At 35.1% G+C, this 10,478-nt stretch overlaps 1 protein-coding gene across 3 annotated transcripts in view; it reads left to right on the top strand.

The window, feature by feature from the left end:
* The window catches only part of NLN (neurolysin), an 88,966-nt gene that overhangs the window by 26,753 nt on the left and 51,735 nt on the right, over positions 1 to 10,478 (top strand). For 2 of the 3 annotated variants that reach the window (XM_011371075.2, XM_023537209.1), the window contains exons 2-3: positions 6,837 to 7,096; positions 10,018 to 10,166. In XM_011371075.2, coding sequence (XP_011369377.1) covers positions 6,837 to 7,096; positions 10,018 to 10,166 — 409 coding nt within the window. The remainder of the gene's footprint in view (positions 1 to 6,836; positions 7,097 to 10,017; positions 10,167 to 10,478) is intronic. The other variant, XM_011371076.2, reaches the window with a different exon arrangement.

Here is a 10,478-nt window from a genome sequence, read left to right as displayed (position 1 = left end):
AAAAAAAAAAGATTAGCTCTTAGTTGTAAAAATCAACTAAGATTTTTCACATATCAATACTGATTTGTGAAATTTAAACAATCTTGTAGAAAAACCACTTTTATATTCTAATCATATTGTTAAAACATTTGGCCCTGTTCCTTGTAGAAAGAACTAAAAGTCTTTTCTACTACACTGTTGCCCTTGAAATTAGTGCTTCCTCATACATACATATTTCTCAGAATATTAGTAGGATTAAATGAAGTTTTTTACAATCTGGTACATAGGGACTACTCAGTAAATGACTTCTCTCTTTCTTACTTTCTGTTCTTTCTTCCCTCCAAAGAGGACACCAAGAGCACTGATAAGTAGTAACAAGAGTGGTGACTTCATAAAATCAGTGATGAAAAACATAACTTTGTGAACAGTAGGAATCAAGATGAGAAGGGCGTGGTTCTGATGAAATGGAATGGAACAAGAGAAATAATTAAACAGTTTGAAATTCCGGTCTGGGGGGATTGATGAAATACAGCACTCAATAGCAGCTCATAGAGAAATAGTAGTTCCAAAGAAAATACTAGGAACATTTGCCTTGTGTTTTGAAGAATTGGGGCAAATTTCAGGAACTGCCATGGAAACCATGTACTACAACGCAATAACCCTATAGAGAAAGGATGAGAACGTGGATAAAATGTAAATTGTGGAGAAATGGAAGTTACAACATTTTACATAATGAAGTTTCTTAGTCCTGGCTCTAGTAAAACATACTTCTCTGCATGAATATTTATTTGTGATGATGAAGGAAAATGGTGTTGCTGTAAAGTGTTAGCCATATCAATCTCATCTCAGGTTCTTAATGAGCTTCAACTGTGCTCAGCAGTGTGCAATGTTTTCAGGTTGGGGGTGTGACAAAAGAAATGTACAATGGTTATTGTGCTTGAGAAAGTCCTAGTCTAATTTAGAATATAAGACAAGTCAGCTAAAAAGGTTAATGACTGTAATTTAAATGTCTAAAATGAATGACATAGATAAAAGGTGATAGAAGCTTAGATCTGGATGAACTGGAATGGTTAAAGAAGCTTTGATGGGAGGAAATGGAGGCCTTTCAGCTCTACTTCAAAAGAAAATGAATGCAGCAAGTCAGAATGTTTCTGAAAGTACATCCCATAAAATGTTTTGCAAAAGTTTTAAGACAATAATTAACTAAAAATAGCTGTGGCATGCTCATTTGTCCAAATGAAATTCTGCAACCTGGTGATCTCTATCAAAATCTATGCAGCTTGCTTACTTTGCCTAAGTACTTCAGTTGTTTGTTGGACACAGGAGACTACAGCCTAACAAACACACCTTCCTGTCAATTCCAATATAGTATTCTGTGTTATATCTTGGTTAGAAATTTCAGTGTTGTGTGTTGAAGACACAAGACAGTGAAGAAGTTGCAGTTGGAACAGAAATAATAAAAAGCCTAGACATTTATAGAAAAAAAACTAGTGTTTAATTAGACAGTAGAAATATCAGATTTAATCTAGATTTTAATTTTCAAATAATTGTACATGATAACTCCTATAGAGAAAGACAGGATGACGCTATGTTGCTTGCTTTCAACTTTTGTAGCTCTAAGTTGCAGAAAGTCAATTAAAAAAACCCTCATCAGATTATCAAGGGTACAAGCACAGTTGCTAGCGTGACTGCAGGTGCACTGGTTTTCCCACCCAGGTACAGGTCTCCAGGGCCGCAGAAGCACTGAAGGAGAAGAGAGAAATGTACCAACATCCGAAGCATTGAATGAGCTTGAAATCATTACAAAGGGGATGAGGAGAGACAGCAAAATGACGAGGGAAGAGGAAAATAGAGACAATGCAGATAGAAAAATTCTCAGTAGATCAAAATCTTTTAGTTAGAAGTAAAGGGGATCGTTCTGTCTTCATTTACTTTCCGTGGTAAAAATTATAAATTCTGAAAGGAATTTTAAATGAAATTTCGGAAAGTGAGAAGAGAAGGTATAAGATTAAAAAAGTTTAATGTGTTCTATTGACTCACAAAATCATGATTTCTAACTTCTGTTCCTTTCTTTTTACCCCTTCCACATTCGGGAATTAATATTACTTTAAGGAAGGGATAGTTTTTCATCCATTTCATAGGTATACAAAGATGATTATGGGAACATCTATTCAGCAAAGATGTAGGGGCTGACATCTCTATCAGTTTAACCGAGTTAAAATCAGGTTATGCTGTGACCGAACCCTCACCCTTTTGATAAATGTTAGGAAATAAATGAAAACCAATGGAGGTCATCTTATCAGTGAAATGTTGAGAGTAATTTTCTTTTAAAGCTGCTTAACAATAATGAAAATGTATCCATAATAATTGGTTTGTACCAAGAGGATGGTGAAAAGAGCAGAGTATTAAGATGTGAAAGTCCTGTGTTTTAGTTATCAGCCTTCCACTTGCTATTTATTACCTCAGTAATCCCACTGGTACTAGAACTTCCTTGGAAGCCCAATCAATCATAGTCATGGCTGACTCCTTTAAGGCCTCAGTTCTGTGTGTCCATGAGGCATTGTGGGAATAATTGTTTTAGAAATTTTCAGCGAGCTCCATACAGTGAACTTCATGTCCCTATTATTTCAGGCCATCACCTGAAGCTTATAAGACCTTCCAGTCATCCATCATTTCTTGTACTCTGACCTTTGTACTACTTTTTTCTGTGCTCATTCCTTTATCAGTTTTCATTCCTTTATCAGTCAGGGTCCTGTGTGAAGCAAAGAACAAAACCACATTCAAACTGGCTTAAACAATAGACTCACTAACTAAAAAGTCTAGCTCCGGGTCAAGCTTTAGAATTAGTTGATCTAGGGGCTCAGTGATCTCAGTAAATATCTGGTTTCCTTCCTTTATTCTTTCACTCACAGCGTTTATTTCGTCATAAAACAGGTTCCACTCTTTTCCATAATATAGATGCCAGCTTCAGTCAAGGATACAAGCTTACTCAGTCATACTCAATAGGAATAAGACCCCTTTCTCTCACAGGAGTTCTGAGAGTGGGGGCAGCCAGCTTTAAAGATCATGGACTATGTGAGGGATGTGTGGGTACTAGGAAGAAAATATGTATATAATTAGACAGGGGGAAGAGGTGAATGGTAGGACAAGCAACTCATATTTAGCTACCTATTATACTCTTAGACTTTTCCCTTGTTATTTCTGGAACCCTTGTTCCATAGTAAACAAACTCCTCCACTTTTTCATACTCTCTGGATCATCTCTTCCCCTTTTAACCTTTACTGAAATCCACTCAGCCTGAGGAAAATGTTTCCCCTACATCCGTCTTCTTTCCACATCTCATACCACAAAGTAAGGAAGAAAGATACACATTTCTCTGTTTCCCAGCTCCTACCCCCCTTATTCTTGCAGACCAACACTGCTTCACCATGGTATAAAATCACCTGTGAGGCTCACAGCCTGCTCTTACCGTTCTATACCCTGCCCATGATGTCCTCTCCCAGCCACCTGGTTGGTCCTCACCGTATTTGGTAGACTTCAGTTCCTGGTTCAGTCTTCCTTTCTATTCCCAGGCCCAACCATCGAGCCACTGACTCCAGTGTTCCCATAGACGTTTTATCCAACACTAGGTTGTTGGCTCTTTGCGCTCTTCAGCTTGTTCGTATCAACCATCCACTTCCAGGAAAACATCTTGGATCTTGTTAGACTGCGTCACCTTTGAATTCTTAAATTCAAACATTTCACTTTTTTACTATAACCTAACTACTCCCATTTTACCTGTTATATTGGTATTACCGAGCCTGTAGTCTCTCTTCCTATCTAAAACAAATTGCTCCGCCCATGCCTTATAAGCCATTTGTTCCCACTTCCATTAAGACCTTGCTTTATGTGTCATTTAATAATTAATGGAAAAAATTGGTTTCAAGTAGAATCATAAATGATAAATTGCTTAATGTATTCAAACAAAACAATGTATGTTTATTTCCAAATATTTTGATATAAGAGAAGGCGTTTTTGTCAAGTATGAATCATTTGATAGGCATCCCTCACTGTCCTTGTGTAAACTACATCTAAAATGCATCATTTTTTATTTCCAGTTTCAGTTTCTTTTAAGTGGAACAAGAACACACATAAAGACACACATAAGTAATCTGAATTCAAAAATCTTCTGAATCTTCACAGTTCTTTCCTCAGATTTCTATAATAGGAGTTTTTGTGTTGGCTTTTTAACAACCATCTTTTTCAAAGTAGTTACATAATAGTTTACCTAAATAACAAATCATTCTTTTTTGCATGCATTTAATCAAATATTTAAATTACATGAAAACAAGTACAGTTTTCAGTATAGGCATAAACATATTTTGGAACACATGACTTGACCGTTGGTGAATATGTAACTCAGCTGGTTGAAGGAGAAATGCGGAAATACAATAGAAAATAGTCTGCCAGCCTTGAGTGTAACCATCAACCAGTATGTTTCACATAAGAGACATCAGTTAATATGGAGAGACAGTTAAGGGCGTCAGTATTTAGGTCTCTCCCATCTTAGAAATGCATCCTTTCTGTGCCCCAGCACCTTCCATCTGCACAGAGTTAGTTCTCCTTATTCTCACAGCTAACTCTACAGAGAATTGCTTGGGTGCACTCTTCCAGTTCTTTACCTTCTTAGTAGCCCTCCACCATAGTAATCTGACTTCCACCCCTACCACCCCGCTCCGACACTGCTCTTGCCAAAGTTATCAATGACATTCTTGTTGCTAAATAAAGATAGAAGAGATTCTTCTATCTTTCTTGAGATTTGTACAATAATTGGTACAGTTATTCACTTCCTCCCGTTTCCAATGCTTACTTTTCACAACTTCTTAGACCCAGCCTGGCTTGGTTTTCTTTCTTCGTCAGAGATTAGACTTCAGTTAGAACTCAGTTGTTCTTCTGTTTTCACTCTACAAATTCCCCTGGGCCGGTTGAACGACCTGTATAATTTCAATTACCATTTAATATAAATGGATTCCACTTACATGTGCCACAGCCACTTGGCACGTCCAAAGTTGAATTTCTCTTTTTTTCATCCAAAGATCTTCCTCCTCCTTCTAAGTTCCCTATTTTAGTGACAGCACCACCATCTATCCATCCAGTTCTAAGACAGAAACCTGGACATCTTCCTGACTCTCTCGCCTCTCCCACACATCCATTCAGTACCAACTAATATTGATTCTACTTCCTGAATGTCTTCCAAATCACTTCAATTCCCCATTTCCTAGTACAGTGTACCATAGTCTTGTGCCTCAATTACAGTAATAGCTTCCCTCTAAAATGATCTCTCTTTTCCAAACCTTTCAACTCACTATAATTTGAACGATTTCTCTAACATGCATATTTTATCTCGTTTCTCCCCTGATTAAAACCCTTTAATGGCTCTCTCATTGTCTTCAGAATAAGGTTGAACTCTTAACAATTCCCAAGGCTCTGCATTTAGTACTTCTTAGTTACCTTTTTCAGACTTCTCACTCCTTACAGCCTTTGGGCTTCAGATAGTTTCTGCACATTGTGCAGATATCGGCTTGCTCATTGTTCCTTCTGGAAAATCTTCCTAGAAACATTCTTTCTGTGGTCTTTCAGAGTCCCCTCTATTTACCCCTATCATAGCACTCATCTCAATATAGTATAATCACCTGTTTATCAATTCATCTTCACTATATTATAATATCAGGATGTCAGTCAAAATGCTTTTTTATCCTCAGTGCCTATCACAGTGGCCAGACACAGTACACCCTCATAAATATTTGTCGAGTGAATGATCTTAAATGAGTCAGCCTCTATGAGCCTCAATTACACCATCTATTAAAAGGGAATAATGTCCTACCTACCTCATAAGGTTGTTTTGGGGCCTTGTAAGATAATAGGAATGAAGTTTAGCATAGTGGTTAAGAGTGTGGAATCTAGATCTATACTACCTGGCTTTTAATAGTTACATGTAATATAATTTTTAATGGTTATACATAATACTATATAACTAGCTATGTGACCTTGGGCAAGTTACTTAACTTCTCTGTTTTAGTTTCCTCTTTTGCAATATAAGAATAATCACAGTATCTGCCTAGAGGATTGTTGTGAGAACTGCATTAATAAATGGAAAGCATTTAGTACAGTGCCTAAACACACAATAAATGTTATCTGTTATAACATTTTTATTTACTAGCTCTAAAATTATCAATACATACAAAATACATGTATATGTAAATAGATACACACATGTCACCAATTTTTAGTTTGAATGTTTAAGGGAGTGAAGGGTTGGTATCATTTTTCTTGATTTGTTTTTTCTTTTTTCTTTTATGATGTCATAGCCATACCAGAGTTTGTTTTCCAAATCTTAAATTCAAATTCCCATTCTTGAATTACACAGTTTTGGTAGAAAAAAAAAAAAAACAACTGTTTTAATTGGTGTTCAATGTTAAAAGAGAATTTTTGAAATGTTTCCTTGCTGAATTCCAAATATTTTTTGAGTCTACATACATAATAGGTGGACATTAGCTCAGGGAAAATATTTAAATAAGAAAGATTACTGGTTTAATTTATAAAGGACAATTATGTCTTTGACACCTACCTTTATTTTTCTAATGACTGAAGAATTTATTGTTTGGAAAGTACAAATTCTATTAATCCATAACTAGTCAAGAAAAAAAGAAAATACAAGAGCAGTTAATTTTGTGTATATGTGTTTACCTGAAAGAAATTTGTCCAATTTATTAAAAAGTTCTTTTTAATTTAAAATTTAATTAGATAATATACATTTGTGTATTGACTTTGGACCAGCAGAAATGCCTAACTTTTATTCTTTTTCTGATTCTTTTTAGAGTTGGTGGTTGTAGGATTTTATTCAAGATGACTTTAGGAAGAGAAGTAATGTCTCCTCTTCAGGCAATGTCTTCCTATTCTGCAGCTGGCAGAAATGTTTTACGATGGGATCTTTCACCAGAGCAAATTAAAACAAGAACTGAGGAACTCATTGTGCAGACCAAACAGGTGTACGATGCTATTGGAACGCTTGACCTTGAGGAAGTAACTTATGAGAACTGTTTACAGGCACTGGCAGATGTAGAAGTGAAGTATATAGGTGAGTAGGATGTAAAAGCACATCAATATTTCATTTTGTGGGCATCATAAACCATTTTACGCTTTCTGTCTTGGCAATCCATTTTCCAATTTTACAGGACATTGATTTTTACATAATGATTAATTAATTGCTTAGAATTAAATTACCTAAGATTAAATTTTTTATTACTTTGGCAAAGGTGCTATAAAATGTACACTCTCATTACAACTGCTTTCTGGAGAGCATTTTGACAATCTATATCAAAACTTTTAAGAAGTTTATACGCGACTTCAGTAATTCTACGTCTAGGCATTTAAGCTAAGGAAATAATCAGATACAGAAAAAAATCATGTATAAATTTATGTATAAACAGGTACTCTATCATAGCAAAAGTTTGGGAACAATCCTTAAATGGAAACTCATAGAATGGCTAAGTAAATTATGATACATTCACCTTCTGTAACACTGTGTAGCCATTAAAATCATGTTTAGGAGTAGTATTTAATGACCTTTATGCTTTTCTGTACTTTCATATATTCTACACTTAAAATATATTATTTTTATAATATAAGTATAGATCCTTTGAGTTATAAGAAAAAGATTCACCCTGGTGACCTCTAAGGGCTGAATATATTTTGTAGGATAATTATGGCTAAGCAACCTTGACTGTGTGTCCAGCCTTCATAAGAATATAGTACTAAATCTGTAGAGCTAGATATCATAAACATTTGTATGACTACCACAATTTAGAAGGTTGTCCGAGATCCTCCACAGCCCTAGTGACCTGGTCATCTCTTTACTTCCACCAACTCCTCAAGAATTCCCCACCCTGTGTCCCACCACAGAGGGAACTTGGCTGTTCTCTCTGACCTCTGCAGTCAGTTCTGTTTCAGTTTCTGCTTCTACTACCAACTGCTTCTCTCTCATTAGTGGCTACTGAATCTTGCTACTAGTCTTGAGTTTAAAATTTAATAAAAAGGATCCAGTTGGTCTCATTAATCAAAATCAAAGGGATGAGGTTGGTCCCATTCAGCAGTTGTCCCAGCAGGGAATTTTATGTGCATCTCTCACCCTTTATGTGGTTTGTCCTTGGTTCACATACATCTTTAGTCATTTATGGCCAAGCTGGTGTGTTAGCCTGGTAACTTATGTGTTTAACAAATCTAAAATTATATCAGTGGGGGGAAAAAAAACAAAGTATATTATTAAGGATTATCTTAAATTCTGTTTTTTTTTCCAATAATACATATTTTAAATATACTTTTAGTTCTGTGGTATCTGTTCTTGCTCATCCATAAATTTATCTTTGTGGGTTAATCATACTAGGAATAAATTTTTAAAGACTAACTTTCTCTTATTTGTGTATGTCCTCAGACTTCATTCTGCCTCTAGCACTAGTTCTTAAAATCCCTTTCGTCTAGTGTCTAGTACTGGGCTTTAGCATTGTTATAGTTTGGCAGTGAGAGCACAAGTCTGGTTCCAGGTCTTTGTGGCAAAGGAGGGAAGGAAATGGTTTTCATTATTATTATTTAAGAAGATGATGCCAGTTTTAGGCTCCTATATTTTATTCTGCTCATTTAGTTCTTGAGCGATTTTGATTTCTTCTTAATAATCTTCTTGAGTTCATTTTAAAAAGCAAACAGAAATTGTAACTATATAATTATATCACTTAAACAAGTGCTGTATGTACTAAATTTTTAATCTGTTCCATTCTTTCTGTAATTTATGGACGTAAAATTAGATACTAAATCAAATCCTAAAAGAATACTAATCTAATTTGATTTTTTAAAACATACATTATGAATTTATTCAGATATTATGGCAATTTTTTATACCTTTATACCTCTTTATTTGTAACAATAAAGAGGACTAATATTCGTGAGGTAGCTTGTTTAACTGTACAATTTCTTGGTATATAAAGGATAGCTCTACTTTCTGTCATATATTACATGTGTAAATTTTACCTATGGATAATAACTTCAAAGTACTAAAGATAACAAAATAAAAATGTATTCAATACATTGCCACAGCATAAGCACAACCATCACTATAAATTATACTCGTGGTTTTTTTTTTGGAGTGTGGGTTATTTCACTGACATCAGATTTTTACCTAATTAAAGTCAAAATACAAATATATGAAAAATCCAAGAACCAACTTTAATATGTGAAAATTAGAGTAGACTATATTACCACAATCATTTGATAGGAATATCTCCAGTATTCAGATGCTTACTGGATGTGTCCACTGAGATTTCTGGAAATCTTCTGAAATTGTATAGAGCTTCTTACGTTTGTATAAATGTTTGCGTTGTAGGGAGGTCTATAACTTCCATTAAATTCTATAGAAAGTCTGTAATAAATGTTAAGAACTTCTAAATAAACCTCATCCCACTAAATTGGGCTGCTTGTTTTTGAAACGTCCTCTGTCTCTGCCTGTCCTCAGGCTTACAGTCTCTCCTCCAATATCCTACGGAGCTCTTCCTTTCACTCCCGCATCTCTAAAGTCCAGCCTTCTCCATAAAACATTACACAGCGCTCCAGCCCTGTGTTGCTGCCTTTGGACTACTATCCCATTCATTTGACAACTAATCCATTCTGTCTTATATGGTTCTTTATCTTTTTATGTACTATTTCCCACCCCCCACTCCCCTGATGATAAAATGCCTCAGTATAAAACTGTGTCTTTATCTTTCTACATTCCCAGTTAGTAAATGACACCATAAGCATACTTTAATAGGTGCTCAGTGCACACTCTTATTGTTCCCAATAATGACCCAGGGACAGCCAAGTCCTTCATTAGATGCCGTTCTTTGATAGCCTTAGGAACCTTTAAAGAAAGTATTTGAAAAACTTTTATCAAGATACTTATTCATCTAGTTAGGAGGTATTGACCTTAATACTGATTCGATGAGTCCTTACAGTTTTTCTCTCTGTTAACAGTAGAACGAACCATGCTAGACTTTCCCCAGCATGTCTCCTCTGACAGAGAAGTACGGGCGGCAAGTACAGAAGCAGACAAAAGACTTTCTCGTTTTGATATCGAGATGAGCATGAGAGAAGATATATTTCTGAGAATTGTTCATTTACAGGTAAGTGGTGTTATAAATCCCATTAAGGGAAAAAAAGTCTATAGTAATAAAGAAGAAATCTGGACCAAGAATAAAAGGCATGTGAATGCTTCTAGATTTTGTTTTTAATTATTATAATAAGGGGCATAGCATAGTGTTATATAATGTTATACCACTTAAATTTGGTTGCTAATTACATTCACTTAAAATTAAAGACCCAGTATAATCATCTATAAATCTAAGATTTGTTTTTTCTTTTATGGTGACATTGGTTAATGAAATCCAGTAAGTTTCAGGTGTACAATTCAACAGTAAGGCATATATATATATATA

This window comes from Pteropus vampyrus, unplaced genomic scaffold (genome assembly GCF_000151845.1).
Source record: "Pteropus vampyrus isolate Shadow unplaced genomic scaffold, Pvam_2.0 Scaffold182, whole genome shotgun sequence".
In the NCBI taxonomy this organism is placed as follows: Eukaryota; Metazoa; Chordata; class Mammalia; order Chiroptera; family Pteropodidae; genus Pteropus; species Pteropus vampyrus.
This window is presented reverse-complemented; position numbering and strand designations above follow the sequence as displayed.